Source organism: Emydura macquarii, unplaced genomic scaffold (genome assembly GCF_026122565.2).
Source record: "Emydura macquarii macquarii isolate MOO-44397 ecotype Brisbane River unplaced genomic scaffold, CSIRO-AGI_Emac_v2 contig_820, whole genome shotgun sequence".
Classification (NCBI taxonomy): Eukaryota; Metazoa; Chordata; order Testudines; family Chelidae; genus Emydura; species Emydura macquarii.
In genome coordinates, this window is record NW_027130957.1 from 1127071 (window position 1) to 1149222 (window position 22152).

At 45.7% G+C, this 22152-nt stretch overlaps 2 protein-coding genes across 5 annotated transcripts; both read left to right on the forward strand.

Annotated features, from left to right (window-relative positions):
- The first annotated feature begins 1772 nt into the window (after positions 1 to 1772).
- On the forward strand, positions 1773 to 10748 carry GPATCH3 (G-patch domain containing 3). The gene is made up of 7 exons (XM_067543308.1): positions 1773 to 2159; positions 3190 to 3614; positions 4687 to 4861; positions 5691 to 5750; positions 6745 to 6866; positions 7299 to 7426; positions 9645 to 10748. Exons 1-7 carry the CDS (start codon positions 1799 to 1801, stop codon positions 9856 to 9858), a joined length of 1485 nt encoding a protein of 494 aa, XP_067399409.1. The 5' UTR covers positions 1773 to 1798; the 3' UTR covers positions 9859 to 10748.
- A 309-nt stretch (positions 10749 to 11057) lies between these two features.
- Positions 11058 to 18734, forward strand: GPN2 (GPN-loop GTPase 2). Of its 4 annotated transcripts, none has more exons than XM_067543310.1 (6): positions 11058 to 11172; positions 12121 to 12559; positions 14297 to 14453; positions 16039 to 16199; positions 17003 to 17133; positions 17666 to 18734. In XM_067543310.1, the coding sequence occupies exons 2-6, from the start codon at positions 12143 to 12145 to the stop codon at positions 17736 to 17738; spliced, it is 939 nt and encodes a 312-aa protein (XP_067399411.1). In that variant the 5' UTR covers positions 11058 to 11172; positions 12121 to 12142; the 3' UTR covers positions 17739 to 18734. The 4 variants fall into 4 exon arrangements, with proteins under 4 accessions (XP_067399411.1, XP_067399414.1, XP_067399410.1 ...); XM_067543313.1 differs by having other exon boundaries at positions 11062 to 11098; XM_067543309.1 differs by having other exon boundaries at positions 11085 to 11219.
- Positions 18735 to 22152: the final 3418 nt, after the last annotated feature.

The window sequence follows — 22152 nt, forward strand, 5'->3', positions numbered from 1 at the left end:
ACTTGTCATCTTAAATTGCAGAACAAAATTAATGTTGTATATAAACATTGCTGGGGAAAGGTGTCTGATTAATAGCCCTGCAGATTGAACAGGAAAATCATAGGCAGTAGAATTGCAGCTTTCCCCTGCAGAGCTTCCTTTCATCAACTGTACCTCACTCCCACCTTGAAGGCACTGGGCCAAATTCAGAAGTGATGTGTAAATTAGACTCCCTGACACTCAGTTAGGGTGTCTACACTAAAAATACTATAGTGGCGCAGCTGCAACGCTGTAGACTCCCTTAGGCCTGGTCTACACCTAAAACTTAGGCTGATCTAACTGTGTTGCACAGGGTGTGAAAAATTTTATGCTTTAAGCATGGAAGTGAGGTTGACCTAACCACTGGCGTAGGCACGGCTATGTTGACAGGATTCTTTTGTTGACCTAGCTACTGGCTCTTTGAAAGATGGATTACCTACAATGAGGGAAAGGGTTTTTCTGTCAATATAGAAAGCATCTACACTATGGCACTACACACAGCTCTGGTGCCAAAGCTGTGCCATTGTAGCGTAGACATGGTCTTATATTCTATAGACTCAGTGGGCCAGATTCAGAACTGATGTGGAAGAGTTGGGGGTAAATGGGTCTGAGTGTCAGGGAGCCTTAGTTGGTGTTACAAGTTGGTGGGTCTAGAAAAAGGTGTTTGTTGCAACATAGAGACATCTCAAAATTTAGCCCCCAAGCGCTAGTGGTGAAAGGAAAGTTCTGCTCCATGTCCATTCAGTCTTTGGCCTCTCTGCTGAAACTGCCAATTAACTGGGCCAATTTATGCCAGTTGTGCTGGTGGCTTAATGATGTGGCCCTCCACTGGGAACTGAGCTGAGACCCCTTAAGTGATTTCACAGAATCCACACCAGTCATCAGGTGGTTGTTTTTTTTATTATTTTATTATTGAGCATGTAAGGAAGTGATGAATGCTTGAGTCATAGTATAGGACATAATAAACATCATTACCACAGTTACCAAGACACCTGCTAATACAGGGCCCATTTTGTCATAGGACTAAAGAAGAATCAGCAACCCCTGCTGTCTGTTCACAACAGGGTTTGCCACACGGCTCTACTTCTGGTTTCTGGGTTGTTCCCAGTTTCGTCTGGTCATTTTTTCTTTTAATTGCAGCCCACAGTAGAGCCTACCCCAAGCTTTCAAGGAGTTATGAATCATGACCCCACAACCAAGAGATCAGTTTAAAAATCATGAGATTTTAAAACAGTCCGTGTGGGTTCTTTATGTTCACCTGGTGTTTTCCAGCTCTAGGGTGCCCACAGGTCACAGCGTCAAGCTTTTTTTCTGCAAGCACAAGGGCGAGTTGGTTTTTGTTTGAAGAACGCTGGCAGCCTCACCTATTCACATGACTCTGGGAGCTGGGGCTTTAAGAACAACCTCAGTGACCACGACTCCTGCTGTACAAACCTGCAGAGCAGGAAACCTATCCCAAACCAGGCTGTTCCAGGGCGCGCGTGCTGAGCCGCGGCGGCTCCCTGGTTTTGGCCATGTCGCAACGCTGGGCACGTCCCTACGGGGAGGCCGGGCTCATTCCTCTGCGCTATTGGGACACCATGTTGCTAAGGGGCCACTCTGGAACGCAGCGGTGCCACTGCTGTGACGTCATCAACCTGCGACGAGGGGAAGTCATCCCCCGCCCCGTGGCCGTAGAATGACGTCACCCCTTAATCTCGCGAGATGCGTGTCTGCGTCGATTCCCCCCCCCCCGGGGCCAACGTTCTGCTCACGTGATTCCCGGTCCAGTGGATTGAAGATGGCGTCGCCCGGGAGTGCCGATTCCGAGCCCGGCCGGGTCCCCGTCCATTACTGCCTGGTGAGCCGCATCCCGGCCGGGCTCCGCTCCGCCCAGCTCCGCTCCTACTTCAGCCAGTTCGTCGAGGCCAGCGGTTTCCTCTGCTTCCACTACCGGCACCGGCCCGAGCGCAGCGGGCCCCTGGGGCAGGGGCAAAGCCAGGACCGGGGCCCGGCCACTTGTTGCTGCCTGGTAGCGGTGCGGCCCGGCCAGGCCCAGCGGCTGGTCCGCATGTACTCGGGCAAGCGCTGGCTGGATGCCCAGGGCGATGGGCTGCCCGGCCGCTGCGTGATCCGCAGGGTCCGAATCTCCCCGGACGCAGGTACAGGCGGGGGGAGGGAGGCATTAGAGAGAGTGGGGCGAGGGGAGGAGGTGGCTTGGAAGGGCGGCGGGGTGTTTGGGGAACGGTGTGGGCCGGGAGGGGTTAGTGATGATCGCAAGGAGGAGTCTGTGAAGGAATGTCCCCTACTGGTGGGGCATAGGAGAGGAAGCAGGTACAGCGCTCTTCTCTATCGTCTCCCATTTCCCACCCCCCAAAAAAATTGTTTGCTTCCTAGGCTGACAGGAGCCTGGATTGCTTACAGGTGGTGGGTTCAACCCCTGGGTGAATTCTTTATGTAGCCCACTATTTCTTCCCCCTGAATGACCAGTGATCTTCCTTGTGAGGCTCCAGGAGTTCCACCTGCTTCTTTGTCGGTTGGAAGGATGGTGTTCACAACAAAGATATCTGTAGGAAGGAAAATGGGTAGAGGTAGGACAGAGGGGTTGCTGAGCTGCAGCTGTAATATTCACCCATTCACCAGGGCAAAAAAAGTAGTCTCTACATAACTTCCTTGGGTTAAGTGTGTTTCTGGGAAAGCACTTCAGGTTTGTTACGCGCACAGATAGTGTGTGCTGTGGACACCGAGTATGAAAGCTCATCTGGTGGACAAGAGCTCTGAACTATAGATTCCCTGATATAGTTGGACTTGGCAGTTGCAGCAATAGAACACATCACAAAAGCAATTGCACACTTCAGAGTATGATATATTGGTTATTCTTTGAGTAGCTGATGGGCAGAAATATCTCTGTCTTGCCTGCTGCATAAAACAAAATGCTACCTTGCTGTATGGTATGCATTTATGAAGGTTTGAAACAAATGGCTGATGAAATTCTCAGTCAACATAATATTTTCATAGCTTGATTCTCAGACTAGAACAGCCCTCTACCATATTATCTCATGCAATTCTTTGGTAAAATCTGTATCACAGGCTCCCTTTGTCAGTCTGACTTCTGTCTCAGAGTGGCTTGGTGAAACTGCATGCTTTATCAAATCTGTGATTCTGTTTTAACCCACTATTTATTTCTCTTAGATTTAGGCATATATAAAACTAAAAAAAAGCTTCATAATGAGTCCCAGAGTGAAACGTTTACCCACACAGACTTAAAGTGCCTACCTGAACTGAACCCCCCTGTTTTCATGCCCCATGGGAATGTGGGAACACCTCTGAGAGTCTTCCTGGAGCTGATCAAGGCCTGCAGGCTGCCTCCCCCGATTATCAAGAAACTGCAGCTACGATTCCCTAAGACAGGGTCCTCTCGCAGGTATGGGAATGTGCCCTTTAAATATTGGGACACTGAGACTGTTGAACAAGAAGAGCTGGTTTATACAGACACGGGGAAGGAGATCACAATGGAAGAGCGATCCCTGGCAAGATCTGGGATCACTCAAACTACTGATGAGGAAGACTTGGAAGGACCAGAGAAGGAAAATGCAGAAGAGTCTCATTCAGATGATGTAAGTGGCTTTCTCCTGTGAAATTGCAGCATTAACTGTAAACAGCAGGGAGGGAATGCTGCTGGTTTCTGAGGAGCTGATATCTACCTGTGTAACAGTACCGTATAGATAGTATCTTGTATCTGAGAATGGTATTCTAAAGCGTGAATATACACTTATCTGTGTATGCTGAACTCTGGCTAGGTGACTTTTGGTGGTATTTCGTCTTAGCTTAGATAGCAAAATTTGTTTTATCACCAAAACTGGTTCTCTGTAGTAAGCTGATTATGGGGTGGCAGTGCACTCATTCTGATGGTGTTGGCATAGAGTTCTGAGCACAGGATCAGTAGGTTGGAACTTTTAAACACACACCTCCGCTTTGACGTGCTTGTCATGTGGCAAGTCATCTTGCTTCTTTGCCTCCATTTCCTTGCTTATAAAATGGTCTCACTGGGTTCGAGTGCTAAAGTGTCTTGAAAATGAAATGTGCTGAGCCATATGACTGGTCAACCTCAACAACCATCTGGACCATAGGAGATGATGGTCACACCATACATCATTGTAAAAGTAATTTTCTTTACATCAGTCACGAGGTCTTGGAATTGACCTATGGCTTTGTAACAGCAGAGTATTGCTGTCCGTACAGGTAACAAACTTGACATCCTTATTTGTGCAATCTTTAACAAAGGATTAACTTTTGGACTAGGATTAATGAATTTCTAGCTAACTTTATGCAGAACATATCTGCTCCTTAGATGTGCTCCATGTGTATATGGATTCATTGTTCAATTGAAAGCATGTAGTGGTGTATGCATTCGGGGGAGGAGGCAGGGAATTAAGCTTTTACCAGTTTTCCAGGTAATTGACGCCGAAAAGCCTTGCTCAGGGGCATGAGGGGACTGGTGATTGGAAATAGCAGGTGATGTGCCCACAACAGTGCATTGACACAATGCCTCTGTTCTATAGGAACATATTCAGCAGGGCAATTGGAGCATGGGGGAGAGGATGGAAGGATGGGCGCTGGGGGAGAATAGGCCTGGGCAATTGCCAGTGGTTTATTGGTGTCGTCACTTTTTATCTTGTTCCTTTGCAGGATGATGATAGGTGTGAGGAGTGGGAACGACATGAGGCTCTGCACGAGGACGTAACCCGTCAGGAACGCACAGAGGAGCGGCTGTATGAAGAGGAGATTGAGCTGAAATGGGAGAAGGGAGGCTCTGGGCTAGTCTTCTACACAGATGCTCAGTACTGGCAGGAGGAGCAAGGAGGTAATATTGCTCATGCTGTCCTGTGAAGGAGGGGTGTGTTGTGCCCAGTAGTCATCTAAGTCTGAACACCTTTATCCAGGGCTCACTTGTCTGAACCTTTGCAAATTGTTTTATAATCCAGCGTCCTGTGAAAGGATTTGATCACAAATTGTAGCAATAAATCTGGAGAAGACCTGGATATGTTTTATAGGAATCAAGTTTGTTACACTTTTAAACAAATTGGAGAGAAAGTGTAATTTGTAGGAAGGACTCCTTCCTTTTATATAATTGGTCATCCACATGGCCAGCAGCTGGTCCGCAGTACCTCCTGTGGAGGGTGTGGGATTTATAAAGGGTTTATAGGAGCCAGGGATTCAAAGTACCCTTCTAAGAGTCCTGAAAGACTCAGGACTTTTGGTTTGGTCTACACGTATCCCGGTGATTCGGCGGCAGTCAACAGGAGTTGTGCAAACTACGCAGAAAACTTGCATAACTCCCGTCGACTGCTGTGCTTCTCTTCTCTGTGCTGTCTTCACTGCACTGCGCTCCCGTCGACGCAGCACTACACCACTTGCCAGTGTGAATTAACAGCGTCGACTTCTGGATCGACTGAACGGATCTTCGCTGACCACTCAGTCGCTTCAATAAAAGAGATTACTTCCCCACCTTGTCTCCCTAATCCCTGGATTGACAGGGCTACAACTCCTCTGCATTATGGATATTAACACACTTATTCTACTGTGCTGGGGAAAATGCTGAACTGGATGATGGGCTCTGCCCTTGACAGAAAAGCTGCTCCTGTGACATGGATCCTTTATCTGATTCCACATGCTGTTTTCTCTCTTTACAGACTTTGACGAACAGACAGCAGATGACTGGGATGTGGACATGAGCATCTACTATGACAAAGGTATCTGAGCTGAAATGCACTGATTGTCTCCAATAGGAGCAGGTAGGTGGTGGCGGCTGGCCCAGAAGCAAGACTCAGTGCAGTCCTGTTGGGGCTGCAGTTAAACAGACGTTCTCACGTGTCTGGCATCTCCAGACCCAGGAATTCAAAGAAGCATGGCTGTCTCTCCACCAGGCTCAAGTAGGGACCTAAGGGATCTGAAAGTAAAGGGGAGTTGGAAGCCCGACTGAGTTCAAATGGGCAGGGACCTTTGAACAGAAGTCTGTGTAGTGACCTTCTGGCTTGGTAAGAGGGGGATACTTAATGCTTTGTATAAAGCCTCCTGTTATACCCCTCTCTGCTACAGGGATGCAGATGTTAAATATCATAACACGACTCTTCCTCCTGCCACTGCAAACGGTAACATTCCCCGGCCTTGACTCTGAAGATTAGGGTTATAAAGGGACGTCGTCAACAGTTCAGGACTGAAAAGTCCAGGACTGTGTCTTAACGAGTGTCCCTAAAAGACAGGCTGCTAAACCTTCTCAGGGCTAACACCTGAGAATATTAAAATAGGAAACTTGAAAACTGAGCATAACTGGCCACTTAACAAGGCATTCCACTTGGGACAGCCAACTAGTTAGCTGGCTTCACGCTTGTTCTCGTCAGTCTTGGTTTCTGCACTATAGAATGAAGCTGTTAGATTTCCAGCCTTGCAGGTGAACAAATGAGATTCTCTGAAACCCTTCAATGACACTCTCTTGTTCAATTCTGGTTTCTTTTAAAACCTACAATTGGAGTCAGGAGCCTTCCTCTCAGTGTGCTGCAGCCTGTCTTTTGGCCTATTAGTTCTCATTTAACTAGCTTTAAAATAGTTGGACCAACAACATTCCTGACTTGGCAAAGGAAGCTGCTGGAAGCTCCCCTGCTCACTGTATTCTCTGGGGAAATGAGTGCGATATCCTATTTTTTTTTCCCCCTTATAAGTTCTACTATGTTTCATGTTTGTCCTCAGATGGAGGTGATAAGGATGCTCATGATGCAATACAGATGCGCTTTGAACAGAGACTCCGGGATGGTTTGGAGGATGGGTCTGTCTCAGGGCAACAGATTGGGACCTTTGAGAAATATACCAAGGTAAGACTAGAACATGTGCTGCTCATGGTGTCTGGGCTGGAGGTTGGCCAGTGGAGGCTTGAAATGACAGAGAAATACAGGGCTTGGACTAACTAGCAAACTATTCTTTTCCACTTAGGCTTCCTTTTCAAAGTATTTTTTATAAATCCCTCTAAAAGTGCAGGTGTCATGGAGCTGGGTTTTAGATAGTGGCATATTGGAAAGGTTGGGAGCTTTAGAAATGCATGTAACAAGAGCAGAAGACACTTGGCCAGGATTGACTCTTCACTTTAACTGCTATCCCTCTTAATAAGGCTCTGCAACAGAGGCTATTTATGAAGCATGATTCCTTGGTGTGTCACTGACCTTAGTGAATTTACTCCTGGTAATAACTCGGCCTGTTCCCTCCCAGAATTGGTACCGGTTTACGTGGAGTGGTTTCTTCTCTTCCAGGGCATTGGCAGGAAGGTGATGGAAAGGCAGGGCTGGATGGAGGGACTGGGTCTGGGGAGCAGCAACTCTGGAATGGCTGAAGCGTTGGACAATGAGGGTCAGCATCCCAAATGCAAAAGAGGATTGGGGTAAGTGCTACGAACGCCTGGTGTTCTCTGCCGGTAGACGGTGCTACTTGAAGGTATGCCAAGAGGTCAAATGGAGCAGGTAATTGACTGTTAAAGGAATGTGCCTGATCAGAGTGTGAACCGGACTACGTCCCAACCAGAGGGAATGTCACCAGGGCTCTGAGGCACAGTCCCTCCTGGCAGCATTGGTGTGAGTGTTGATAATACAATACAGCTCAGGCCATTTAGAGGTGAATCTGTCCTCATGTGCAGCTCAAGTGAGATCAAACAAGTCCTGAATCTTGGACCCTTTTCTTTTTTTGCTACTTCAGCAGTTCTCCGCAATACCTGTGTTGTCTGTAATGGGCCCTTCCAAGCTCCAGTCTCCGTTTCATCTTGCTTTGTAAACTGTTTCTTTGCTCCCTTATATGGGAGCCTGAAACAAACGTGGCTCGTGACATCCGTGATGCTGGTGATGGGGTGTGCCTATTTGATCCGTGTACAGATGCTGTGTGAAGACCTAGAGAACATTATTAATTGTTTGCACTGTCTCAGCTTTGAGTTAGCCAGCTCAGGCTTTATGCCTAAACTATTTCAGATTCTCTGCACCTTCAGAGCTAATTGCATGTCAGGGTCTCTAAATGCTTTACAAACATGCCTCTCAACAGCCTGCAAAACAGGCATTCACTCATTTTGGAGCCATGTTAGTGAAACTAGACCTAGGGGTCTGTGCCCACCAGGAACAAAACCTAGGAATCCTGATTCTTAGTCCCTATTCTCTACCTATGGGCCGGGCCCTTCCTTTTATTGGTATTTGGTAAACAGTGGTGTGATGCCCCCCTCTGCAACCTGGACTGGTGTGTTACTGTGTCATCCCAATCCCTCACTCCGGGAGTCCATCGTGCACTTGCCCCCATTGTCTAAACCCCCCACTCCTGGGTCAGCCCACACGCAGCCTCCTGCAAGCAAGCGACCCTCACCTTAGTGCATGAGTGCTTCTGGTCAGCCACTCATGAGATTATGCAATAATCTGTAACTCTGCTGGATTAGGAAAAACTTCCTGTTAGGGTTGTGAAGCACTGGAATAAATTGTCCAGTGAGGTTGTGGAATCTCTGTCACTGGACATTATTAAGAGCAGGTTAGACAAACACTTGTCGGGTTGGTCTAGATAATACTTAGTCCGGCCTTGAGTGCAGGGGACTGGATTAGATGACCTCGTGATGTGAAGACAAGATAGAGAAGATACATTTTACAAGGAATTGAAATAGGTGGATTTGCCCTCCCCGCCCCCGCCCCCCAAAATCCCAGATGCAACCTTAGAAACTGCCATTTTACAGAGTTCAGTGCTGCCCACTGTACTCTGCAAGCTCATAAATTTGTCAGTTTATCAAAGAAATTGATATGCACCAACTCTGTCACTTTAAATGAAGTCTCTACACACCACATGCACTACTTTAGATAAAACAAATGAATAAGTTTATTAAATACAGAAAGATTTTCAGTAATTATAAACCAGAGGAATATAAATCAGATTTGATCAGGATAAAATAAAAGCAAATCACATCCTAAACGAAGCTTAACACTTCCAGTAACTTTACAGTCTTTTATAATGCTCACCACAGGCTGGCCTTCCCCCTCTGGACAGTTTCAGTTGCTTGATGTTGTTTTGTAGATGAAAGTGGAAGAGAGAGTGAGAGCCCAAAATGTCTCCCTTTTTCAAATGTCCCTGCACCCCTTTCTGGGGCCTCACCTCCCCCCTTCAGAGTCAGGTAACCAACAGTATTCCTGCATGGCCTTCTCCAAGTCCTGAGTCAATGAGCATCACCTTATCAGATGCTTAAGATAGTCCATTGTTTCTGGAAGAGCTGGGTTGTTTTATGCATGCCTTGGTAAGGTGTGAACTACCTCCCTGCTTTTAATGTTTGCCTGGACCTGCTTCGAGCCATGTGAGACACATTTGGGAATATTACATAGCAGAGCTTCATAACCATACGCATGACATTGCAAGAAACATACTGAACATTATTATTATGGTAGCACGTCATGAGCATTCCAAAAACACCTTACATGACATACTTTACATTACACAGTTACACTACGAGTGTGAACGTGAATGATACAATCACACCATAATTGTGTACATAGGGTGAAACGTCACAATGGCCTAGTATAAAGGGATTTCTCATGTCACAAACAATGATACACTGAAACATTTGCTCTCTGCCTACTCCTCTGTAGGTACCATGGAGAGAAACTGCAGAATTTCAGCAAGCGGAAAAAGCCTCGCCGGGATGGTCCTATCCTCATCTCCACAGTCTATGATGAGCCCCAGCCCGTGGACAGTGGGGACCAGCTACTCCGGCGCCAGCTGCCCATTGCTATGAAGTACAGACAGGACGTAGCGTTTGTCCGAGCGACTCAGAGTGTTTACCAGAGACATACTGCCTCATGAGAGTTGCCACTGAGCAGAGACTTTGAGACTTATTCACTAGAGCAATAGCAGAAACTTTTGTATTAGAACAGCCTCTTCCTGTTACCTGGAGACAGGCTTCTGCCTGCTGTCTGATTCTAAGCAAAATGCTAATATATTTTCTGAAAGAAATACGAGACTTTTTTTTACCATGCAAGTCTTTCTGTTTTAACAATTGTTGTATTAGAAGGGGTCCCAGTATCACTGCCGCTAGTTGATATCTTGGATCCTGTTTGTTTGGCAGTGGAAGAGAATAGATGCCAGTTTCACTCACAGAACAAACACACTGAAACTGAGGCCCATTTATTTCTAACGGTAGCTGGGCAAATTCCTTTGGGGGGGATATTAAGCCAAGATCTGATCAAAAAGTTTAACTCAATTTTACACTTTTAAAAAAATGTATTTGTACAGGGCTTAGCCTAATGCTGTCTGGGCCACGAGTGCCAATTCCAGGCCCTATCCTACAAAAACTTCAAACATGAAACACACAACTGCTTTTCTATTTATTAGGGCATGGTGCAGAGCTCTTCTCTTGTGTAAATCTCCAGTACTGAAGCTGCTTTTTGCCCTCCTGTCGGAAGAAAGAAAGAAAAAGCTTTTATCTGTAAATAAAAGCTTTGTCTCTTCCTCACTTGCCCCTGGCTGGCAGTGGCTGGTTGCTGTCTTTTATGTTCTCTTTGCCTCTGGCCCGACATTTGAAGAGTTACTGCTGTAGCTGTTAGAGGCTTAGGCCTGGTCGTGTCAATGGCCCAGCTTCCTTGGATGAGGGGCTAGGATATTGTTAATGGTGGCTCTCCCCCTTAGTGTTTAATTAGCTCAGCCCTAGAGCTGTGGGGTGAGGATGGAGCCCCTGGTGGGTTTACCAGTCCTGCCTGAATAATTTCCAGGGGTCTCTGTCCCACATTTGAGCCATGGCCAGGCACAGAAGCTAATAAACAGGAAAAGCAGAGCAGGCTGCCTATCACCCCCAAGGCTGTATGGGGCAGGGGCGCTCCCTGGGGCAAGGGGCACCAGAGTTACTGGGATTTCCTCAGTTGCTTCCTTTTCCTGCCTTCCCCGCTGGGGCCGGCAGGGGGCGCCAATTTGCCAGCTCAGCCCTGCCGGGCGAGGGCAGCGCTTATGAATATTCCTTCGGTTATTATAAAGCGAATGGAGCGGTGGAGCTCCCGCGGCGGCCGGAACCTTCCCGCTCGCGCCCGTCCAGCTAGCCGGACTCGCGAAGGTGGGACGCACGCGCCGGAAGAAGCGCGGCCGGACCGGAAGTAGCGTCGGGACGATTGAACCGTGCGCGCGAAGGTGGGGGAGGGAGAAGAGGGTCCCTCAGGGCTGAGGAGCGGGCGGAGGTGAGCCGGGGCTGCTGAGGGGTCTGCGCGCGCCGCTCCCGCTGCCGGGCCACGGCGCTGCCCGCCGGCCGCCCAGCGCCTCAGGGACTCACTGCGCCCAGGGAGACCTTCCGCCCCCCCGAGCCCCCTCACTCTCCCCCCCCCGGTGGTCTCCCTCCTGCTAATGCCCTAGCCTCCCTCAGGTTCCCTCCAGGGGGGCCCAACCTCCCTTGCCCCACCAGCTCCCTTTGGCCTCACTGCCTCGGCCTCCCATCCCCCTCTGTTGTCCCCCCGGCTTCCTTCCCAGCCATGCTCCGGTCAGGGACCCCCCCGAGCAGAGCCTGGCAGTGAGGGGGTATCACCGGCTCCAGGGCCTTCGATACACGTGCCGCCTGTTGTTTCTGAGCGTTCTGCCCAGGGGTTTCCCTCAGCACCGTCTTGGGTTTGATATTACAATGTTAACCAAAAGCCATCTCCTTCCAATGGAAAAATAAATTCCTCTGCATATCTAGATGCAGGAATCCCTGTTGGATTGCAAGGGTATGGATGTGTCAGAAGGTAACAGTCATGAGAGGCTGAAAGATCCCACAGGCACTCAACATCTCATCTGCAAGAATCTGAATCTCCTCCCCTCAGTGGGGTAATCCTGTGTATTGTGATTATTTTCTGCATCTGGTTTGGGCCTATGGATAGGCTGAGATATTGCCTACTCCAGTAGCTGGAAGGGACTGGAGACTGTCTGGACAGGAAGGCTAAAATGAGGCTAACTCCCCTGCGTTAGCACAGTCCCTCCATATTGCTCAGGAGGTGAAAGGGGGCCACATGATAGGCCCCTCAAGTCTGAGAAGTTTCCAATGCATAATATTCCTATAAACATGAATGATGGACAAAGGTCTTAACCTTTTTTTCCCTCTCTTTCTAGGAGGAGAAAGAAATGAGCTGACATGTCAGAAAACCACCATGCGTCTTGCCTGGCCTTTGGCCAGGCAGTGATTGGGCCACCTGGCTCGGGGAAGACCACTTACTGCCTTGGCATGCAGGAATTCATGTCCAGGATTGGGCGGAAGGTGGCTGTGGTGAATTTGGATCCAGCCAATGAAGGGACTCCCTACCAGTGTGCTTTGGACATCTCTGAGCTGATTACCCTGGCTGATGTGATGGATAATCTGAAGCTGGGGCCCAATGGTGGTTTGATCTATTGCATGGAGTACCTGGAAGCCAACTTTGACTGGCTGCAGGAAAAGCTGGCCAGACTCAGCGGTCATTACTTTTTGTTTGACTGCCCAGGGCAGGTAGAACTCTGCACCCACCATGGCGCGCTGAAAAATGTCTTTGCACAGTTAGCAAAGTGGAACTTCAGGGTATGTTTTGGGTTTTGTGCATTAATAACAAGATGGATTCAGCATCTGGAGCTCTCGCATGTTTGGTGAATTATGTTTAAAAGTGTAATGTCTTAAAGTTAGGCCTTATGAATCTGTGGACTGTGTGTAATAATTAATAATCTGCTTTTGCTGTATATTGGTCCATTCATCCAAATACATCAAAGCACTTTGCCAAGGTAGGAAAGTATTTTGGGGGGAACAAGGCACAAAGAGGACTTGCCCAATGCCACCCAGCAAGTCAAAAGAATAGAGTCCAGGGCTTTTCTCTCCCAGTCCTTTATTCTACTCATGGTGCCTTCCTACAAAGTTTGCACGTTTTAAGCCAGTCAACATTGTAGTTTAGGATAGGAAGGAATGTTTGTATGCAAGATTACTAGGGACTCATAGGATTGTATCCCAAGAAATTCAAATGGTCTTTCAAAATGTGTAGTTCAGATCTCATTCAGTTAAAAATTGAGGTGCAGATTGCATTTTAATGTGTTTGATGCAAACATTTACATTAATGCAACATTCTTGTACATAGAACACACAAGTCAGCAAATGCAAAAATGAAGACTTCCATAACAGCTAGCTTGCCCACATTTACATATATCTCATACTTTGGATTACTGGCTAGGCCATTAATGTAAAACCAATATACTGTACAATCAAGGAAGGTAAGGTAATTTTACTTGAGAACTTTGTTTAGAATCTTAACATTTGCATTTGTGTGTGTGTGTTCAAATAAACAAATGCGACATTGCAGTCACATAGTTCTTTGTATTTAATTTTTATCGTTTTTTGAAAAAAGAAAAATCATAGTTCTAGCACTACAGAGTTGCGTAGTTGAGTTCTTGTGCATGTCTGCAAGTTTCAGTAGTCTACAGATACAGGAAAAAATCTAGCTATGACACAATTGAACTCTGTAATATAGAAATATACATTTGTGCAGTTTCAGAGTATGACAGATATAGTAACATAATTAAAATCCTAAACCAATCTGTTTCATATGGATGAAAAATGATTAATCAAATTGTTTATAAATTGATTAACTCTTTTACAAACCACACTATGACTGATTCTCCTAGAGGAGCTTTATGTTCTAAAATTACTTGGGTGTGAATATTTCTATGGGAAAGGTGGAAAAATTGTATATAGTCCAGTAATTCAAAACTTGATTTAACACAGACTTCCATCACCTTTTGGGCTGAGACCAAGCATGGAAAGTTTCATCCCCAAAGGAAAGAAGTTCTGAGCAAGTGAATGGAGGGGGCTGAAGTGGAAGAAGAGTTGCAATTTTAACAATCTCTCTTGTTGGTGAAAGTTTGGCACCTCTATAACATTTTCTTATTCATAGATACCAAAGTACTTTATAAAGGTGAATCACTATCATTATCCCCATTGTACAGATGAGGAAACTGAGGCATAGCAAAGTGATTTTCACAAGGTCATTCAGCAAATCAGTGACAGAGGTGGGAAAACAATCCAGGTGTCCTGACTCTTTGTTTGGTCAATATCCTATACAATGGATCATGCTTAGTGGTCAGAGATGTACGAAACATCTAAGGAGAAGTTGGCTGATGTTTTTTTCTGATTATAACCACATGGGACTGGGGTCTGGATGCCTTTACCTTTCTCCTGTGTCACAGATTTGCCTTGGTGACTGCCCTGAATTTGAGTAGGTAGATTCTGCTATGCCTTTGATCTTGTACTATTTCTCTCGTTTCCATTTTGCAGTTGGCTGCAGTTCATTTGGTGGATTCTCACTACTGCACGGACCCTGGAAAGTTCATCTCGGTTCTTTGCACCTCCCTCTCAACCATGCTGCATGTGGAATTGCCCCACGTCAATGTCCTCTCTAAGATGGACCTGATAGAACAGTATGGCAAGCTGGGTAAGAGCCTTTGGAGATGGAGCCTGGGTGGAAGGAAAGTGCTGTGGACTTGCAAAAGAGCATAGAATAGAAGGGAAGCGCTGTAGAGCTGACCCTCATCAGAGACAAACCAACCTCCTGATAATCAGCAATGTTGAGGATGATGGACAGGAAAAGTATATAACATCTCATTGAGCTCTTGGTGAAATATACTTGGCCTGTGCAGTTAGCTGTGTGCATTGGCACTCTCATAAGTGCTTTCAAAGCCATTCATTAAGAAAAAGGAGATCCTGAAATGGCCAGAGGCTCCACAGGCAGCACATTAGACCTATCTGTGCTTTCTTTTGCCTTTGCTGTTTCATCCAATCATCAGCTTCGTCCCTCTGACATTTCACACAGCTTTGCCACTCTAAGGGCCAAATTCAGTGAGCTGAAGTGAGTCTAAGCTGGTGTAGCTTGCACCTTTACTATATTTTTTACACCAGCTTAAAGTCAGTCGGCCAAATTCAGAGGGAATGTGTATGTTGGGGGTGTTATGCCTTGGGGGTGGGTGCGAATGAGTCCTCGTTGCAGTAATTTATGTGTTGATGTGTCTGGAGGTAGGTGCACCCACCCCCATTCTAGATATGATTAGATTCACCTGCTGTCCCCTCACCAACCCCTGCTATCTGGAACAGCCTTCCTCCATCTTTCCACCTCTTTCAATTTCCTTGGAAGATGTATCTTCTCTCTCTTGTCTTCACATCTTCACATGGAGTATTTTGCATTTGTCCTTATTGAATTTCATCGTATTTACTTCAGACCATTTCTCCAGTTTGTCCAGATCATTTTGAATTCTAATCCTATCCAAAGCACTTGCAACCCCTCCCAGCTTGGTATCATCCGCAAACTTTATAAGTGTACCTATATGGTATGCTGGGATATAGTTTGTGTGAGATGCTACACGAAATAGTCATATTGTACCCGTTGGGGGACTGTCAGTGCTGGATCCCCTTGTGCCAGTGGGATCACTGGGGAGCTGGGTGACTCAACCCTCTATCGGGGCAGAGACATGGTGTTCATCAGGCTCTGTTGCATATTCTCATTTGATGGTAGGATGGCACTGGAGCCCTTGAAGAGGGAGCTTGCTCTGCTAGCCGCACAGATGAGTTAGTGTTGTCACAGAGCACGTTCAGATGGGAGCGAAAAGGGTGGGCCAGGACTCATAGACTTTAAGGTCAGAAGGGACTAATATGATCATCTAGTCTGACCTCCGGCACAACTCAGGCCATAGAACTGCACCCACCCACTCCTGTAATAGACCCCTAGCCTACGACTGAGTTACTGAAGTCCTCAAATCATGGTTTAAAGACTTCAAGTTACAGAGAATCCTCCAGCAACTGACCCGTGCTCCATGCTCCATGCTACAGAGGAAGATGAGAACAATCTCTCCCGCCCCCAACCCCCCCCGGCCCGCCAATCTGCCCTGGGGGAAAATTCCTTCCTGACCCCAAATATGGCGATCAGCTAAACCCTGAGCATGTGGACACCCCACCTCCAAACCCACAGGAAAAATGCAGACCCTGGAAGCAGCTCCTGAATCTGCTTTTCTTGTCTTTCCTTGCAGCCTTCAACCTGGATTATTACACTGAGGTTATGGATCTCTCTTATCTAGTAGACCACTTAGCCGCCGATCCATTCTTCAAGAACTACCATCGTCTTAATGAGAAGTTGGTGGAGGTGATTGAGGACTACAGCCTGGTCTCCTTCATTCCACTCAATGTTCAGGTAACCCAGTTTGAGGTGTGGGTGGATTGGAAATGACTGGAAACATTTTGCAGGTAGCTGTCTGGCTCATTAACTGCCTAGATTAAGTTTGTCAGCTTCTAAAAGGAGTTGTGTTCTCACATTGAACACAGGACAATAAAATCCCTTATGTCACTGCTCATATTGTTTTTTCCCCCGGACTTTGGTTGTATCATGTAGAACAGTAATTTTGCAGCTTTATTTCTATATTGTTGGATAAGCATACTTATATGGCACTCATAAAAAAAATACCTGTATTACCCAAGCAGGTACAGGTATTAGGTCCAAGTTTATTTAGTGTCTTCAATAATGGTCTAGAAGAGGGCTTAGACAGGAAACTAATGAAATTCAGATGTCACTAAACTTGAAGGGATTGCAAACCCTGGTCAGGGCAGAGAAATGCAGAAGAGAGCAAAAACATGAGCAGGTAATAACAAAGTGAGTCTCCTCCTAGAAGAATACAGCTAATATATCAGGATGCAGAGGGAATCCAAAATATCAGATATTCAGTAGTATGGAGAAAGCCAGGAGGCTATAATGCTGAGAGAGACCTCAGATTCACGGATGTTGGGAGAAGCCTACAGACCTCATTTCTTCATAAGAAAGGAGTCACTTTCCAGTGAGAATTGAGGCTTTCCCTTTCCTCTCCCTAGGCTGAGCGTTCAGCTATGGCATTGCACCCACTCCTGCTTGCTCAGGCTGTCTGGCTGTTTCTTCTTAATGCTCTGCTAAAGCAGCTACTTCTCATTCTCAGCCCCTCTGTTTCACTTTTCCCTTCTTCCCAGGATAAGGAGAGTATGCGACGGGTGATGCAGGCAGTGGACAAAGCCAATGGCTATTCCTTTGGAGACTTGGAGCAGAGAAGTCTTGAAGTCCTGATGTCTGCAGCAGTGGGAGCTGATTTCCACTTCACATCGTATCCTTTTAGCTACTCTTCTCTTCTGCATGGAGTCTTGAACTCTGATTTGTGGCTCTGGGGATTTGACATAGGCCTGCCATCTCAAGGTCTGAATTCAGTCCAAGTTATTAGTACCATTATCTGATGCAGTTTAATGGCATCCGTACAATGAGTTGTTAGGTCTCAGTTCAGATCCTAGTGGATAAGTGTCCACATCAAACCTACCACAACCACATTTGGCACTAATTGGTGGGGATATCATTGACTGCATCTCTGTAATTCATGTTCACTAGGCTTGTTCCTGCCACAGTGTGTCATTCTAATTATTTGAATTATTGCCACTTTGTTTGGTGCTTGTTTGTACCAGCAAGAGCTGCAAATACCTTGAATGTTGCATCTTCTTACCAATGCTACTAGTTCCCATGGTAGCTCTCAGGCTAATGTTGAAACCTATTCTCAGATGAGAATGTCAGAGCTCCTCTGTCTAATGGGGTGTTTTGAACACCAGTCCTTCTTGCTGCCTTGTTTTCCTTGATTCCTGGATGATCAGCACACTTGCTGTTCAGGAGAAGTACGTGCAGCCTCAGGAGAAAACCGTGGAACAGGAAGCAATGGAAATCTAGTGCTCCCGTATCTTTCAGCAGGCTCATTGTAGAAAGAGCTGCCTTCCTGTTTTAAATATGACTCACCTCTTCCCATCAGGAGCATGAGGGATCCTCTGTCTAGCATGACTTGGACTCGGTGCTTTCTAGGCAGAAATCCAGCTGTTAGGCTTCCTCTTTGTCTGAATGCAATCCTGCATCTAGATCCTGCTGTATATGGAGCCATGTTTTTCTGGGTGACAATGAGATCCATAGCTAAGTGCAGGACAAATTCAAGATCTCCTTACAGGAACAAGAGAGAATCTTAACCTGATCTGGGACATCAGAAGCAGAAGAAGCAACCTCTCTATAGTGAAGACAAGACATAGGAGACCACTATTGCCAAGTCTCATCTCTCACCAAGGCTAAGTCCCAAGAGAAAGACAAATCAGCATTTTACCACAGTGAGTGGAGCTCCTGCTTATGGTATGAGTTCTCCATATATAGAATGGGACAACTGTGCAGTCTCACAGTGAGGAGTATCCACTTCTTAGAACGCCAGTTTCCTGTCCTTTCATCCCTGTGAATGGTGGGGAGGGGTGTGGGTTTTTTTGTTTATGATCACCTCTTTCCACGTCTCCACCTCTCAGTTTCACCCTGTACCTCTGAGTTTGCTTTGAACTCCCCTGCAGTGGAGAAAATAAAATAAAATGCAACAATGCTGCAAAAAGTTCCTTATTGCAGCTGCAGACACATTCACAAGTTTCTAATAAAAGCCCTCTATTCTCTATGTTGTTTCTTTCTTGAACTACCTGGAAGCAGAACAATTTGGGATGGGGTAAAGGAAAGGAGGTCACTTCTTGTGCATTCTGTTCAAATGGACAAATTCTGTCTCTTTGCCCTGCATATTGAAACACTGCCAGGGTTCTGTTGTGAACTCCTGAAAGCTTTGCCCAAACTGTACTCAGAGTGTTGATAGGCTTATAACTGGGGAAGAACCTGTGTGATTCAGCAGAAGAATGTAGCTCCACAAATGTAGCAAACCATAGAAAGTTCTTTCCTAAGCCTTTACTAGGTCCTTTATCATAACCTTCCTTTACAATATCCCTCAGTCGTTGTGGGAATGTTCTCTACAATAGCTTGTTCACTGCTTTCCCCACCCGAGTTTTAAATATACTAAGCAATACTTCCTTTGGGGAACTCTAATTAATTCTGCTCCTACCTGCTGTTTGCATCTTCAGATAATGAGAGACAGTTATCAGATCAATTAACTGCTCGTGTAAGCACGCCATCTCTGCTCGAATGGCATCTAATTATCTCAATCTGCGCTGAAGGAGGCTGCTCAAGACAGGTACATGTTGTTTTTTAAACTGATCATACCTGGCAATTAGCTTGTAATATTCAAAGCAATTTACAAATGGATTAATCCAAACAGCATCTCTGTGAGGCTGATGAGTAAGTTTTTACAATTTTGTAACATTTTAGACATGGTGAAACTGAGACATTGAAAGGTTAAGAGATGTACTCAAAACCTCAGAGGGCTTCAGTGGCAGAGCCAAAATTTTAATGGTTAGCCATTCCTGGCTCCCAGTCCTGTGCTCAGACCAAATTTTCCATCACTTTTCAGCTGAAATACTGTAAAGAATAATACAGTTGCTTCTTCCTGTAGAACTTAACAGGAGAGTTTCCCTCTCTTTCCCCCACCCCCTCCATTTAGCAAATGGAAAGAATTGTAAACTAGCAGCTAGTAGGAAATATAAACGTGGGTGGAACTAAGACTCAACTGTAGAAGAGTGAGATCTGCATTTTCCTAAATCTTATGGTACTGTGGCTGGGGCTCCGAGAAGGAAATTTACTACTGTGTTGGTAATGGAATGGTAATCTCTCTCTCTCTCTCTGACGCACACGTTGGTGATGGAGTGGGAATACATGTCTCTCTCTTCTCACACACACAAACTAAAGTCCTGCCTGCTTTGTATGTTCAAAGTTTTCATGGCACTTTTTATAAGAGTAGGGTCTTGCCTGCATTGTTAAGCAGTGGGTGGTGTGCCAGCTGGTATTTTCCACCACAGTGATAGCTACATTTCAGTGATTATGTATATAGATGGCACTTCTATCTTGTATTTAGATTGAAACTTCATCCTTGACTCAGCCTGTTGCATACAGATTATGTAGTCCGTGTGGTGTATAAATTTATCTGCTCTTCTGTTATCCCTTCAGTCAGGTGAAAGAGTGTTTGGCATGTGTTCAGTCTTAAATGGGAATTTTATGGCTTGGAGAAAGGGGTGCTTTACGAAGGCATGGTTAGGTCAAATTTAATATAAAAGTGAAGACTAATAGAAACATTTCTGTGCTGTTTGGCTTTTTTTTAATTTCCAAGGCAGAAGTCTTTTAAATTTCACCTATTGCAGCACTGTACTAGTGCATGGGAATGCAGAATGCGAAACCAACTAGAAACAAGTGAAACTGAGTATCCCTTTTCCAGGCAAAGAGAAATGCAAAAATCAAGCAATATAAATAGTGAAAAGTAAATGTTCAGCATTCTGGCATTGAGTTGTTCTTAGTAATAGATCATTTCTAAGTCCATGTGAATTTTAACCTTTCAGACTCCCTAATCAGAAACATCTTGATAGCTGGAAATATCTTTCTTTACTATTTTATTTCCTATTTTGTCTCCACTTCATTCTGGCTAATGGTAGTACAGACAGCAACTTCTGTCTCATCTCTTAGGCACCTTTAAACCAAGTGTAGTATGGAAATGCTGTCCCAGTGCTTGGAGGATTCAGGACCCAGGGAGGTGGGGGGGATGGAAGGAGCCATAACCACATGAAAGCAATGTCTCACTTGGGTATCAGAATTTCCTCATTATGCCAATACACGGAGATCATAGAGGAGAGAAAATAGCAATTGACTGATCATCAAACACAAGGCAGCAGACCACCATGTATGGTAACAGACTTCTACGAAATTAATAACGAGGCCTCTCCTGCTCATGAGCGAGGTGAGTCAGAGTAATTAAATTGTACCTCTGTATGAATTATCACTACTTAGTCATAGCTGTAAGTGTTGGTATATTACAATGGGACGATTGCTCCACTGAAAAACCAACAGGGAAATGTTGCTGTCTACATCTTTCTCAGTGCAAGTGTTGCCTCTTGGACACTCAAGCCCCGACATACCTGCCGATACTCAAATGTTAGACAACAGACTCAACATGGGTTAAAAAAAAATATGTAGGGTATGCAAATATAGCGGGACCAATTCCATTCATTTTGATAACTGTTTCCATCTGCTCAGTAGCCTTGAAATTGAGTTGGTAGTGGAGAAGCTTAAAACTGAGGTGGTAGAAAAGTTTCTAATATAAGTGGATTTGCACTCACTGTATTTATCCTGCCTGGTTGTGCATCTGCCAGTTCCCAGAAGCAAGGATGGATTACGTTTTGGATCACGCCTCTAGTTAACAAAGGCATCATGTGGGGTAAGGGATGGTAGTTTTTCTGAAATGTGAGCTAAATGCAGGGCAAGCTTATATGGCTCTGAAAGCCTCATCTTAGGGAGCAGGAGCTGAGCTACAGAGCTGATCCTATCTGCAGGACCCCACAACTCCCAAATACAAGTCTCTGCTTGTATCAGAAGCAGCAAATTCCTTCTGGTCCTTTCCCTCTTCCCTCAGCCTCGCTTTGCCACATACCTCCAACTTAGATATTTGTCGACAAATGACGCAGGCAAACTTCCTTTTGACACCCATGTGTGAAATAGTTTCACTCCTGGAACACCCAGGAGCCAAAGCCTCATTCCTGCTTCCCTGATGCATTTTCACTTAGGAGGGATCTCCAAAGCATAGCTGGTTCGGGTATGTTTAGCAGTTAGTTACTGTGGAGAGCTTTCAATCCTGAAATGCTCCATGAACTGAAGTGAGAACCTGGAATCCAGCTGGGATTTTTAATCCATTCTCCAGACAGTGATTAAATATGATGGTTTTTCTTTATTTGGTGGATGACATCTCACTGAAGTACAGTGTGTTCTCTCTTTCCCTTTCCTGAGGGGCATAGTAAAGTTTGACCCATCCTAAAATGGTGAATAGTATTTCTTACTATTAATGAATATATATTTTTATTCCAGTCACTTTATTACTTGTGGCTTTGGGTCTGTGACTGTAGGAAAAGAGGCAGAGAATGGAGGGTGAAGTGAGTACAGCGGCACAGGATCACACTGACTAGAGGTGGCAAAGCCCTGTTAGCTTGTGGAGCCCATGATCCCCCAAGAAGGGCATGATCTAGTCCCGTGATGGCAAACATATGGATGCTACATATGAATCTTAAGCATTCTAAGCAGTGTATTTTATGGCATTATATTGGTTTTGTTGGGTGCTTGCTTTGTGTCCCCTCGCACATGGTTTTCCAGGAAGATTGGGGAAGGAGTGGACAACACTCATACATATTTTGAGGCTCTTTGA

Bases quoted from the DNA above. Each gene is read 5' to 3' on its own strand.
- GPN2 (XM_067543310.1), top strand. From the start codon at position 12,143: ATGTCAGAAAACCACCATGCGTCTTGCCTGGCCTTTGGCCAGGCAGTG. The intron at 12,560-14,296 runs GTATGTTTTGGG...TCCATTTTGCAG, and splicing joins TAGCAAAGTGGAACTTCAGG to TTGGCTGCAGTTCATTTGGT. The intron at 16,200-17,002 runs GTAACCCAGTTT...CCTTCTTCCCAG, and splicing joins TCATTCCACTCAATGTTCAG to GATAAGGAGAGTATGCGACG.
- GPATCH3 (XM_067543308.1), top strand. From the start codon at position 1,799: ATGGCGTCGCCCGGGAGTGCCGATTCCGAGCCCGGCCGGGTCCCCGTC. The intron at 6,867-7,298 runs GTAAGACTAGAA...CTTCTCTTCCAG, and splicing joins CCTTTGAGAAATATACCAAG to GGCATTGGCAGGAAGGTGAT. The intron at 7,427-9,644 runs GTAAGTGCTACG...ACTCCTCTGTAG, and splicing joins AAATGCAAAAGAGGATTGGG to GTACCATGGAGAGAAACTGC.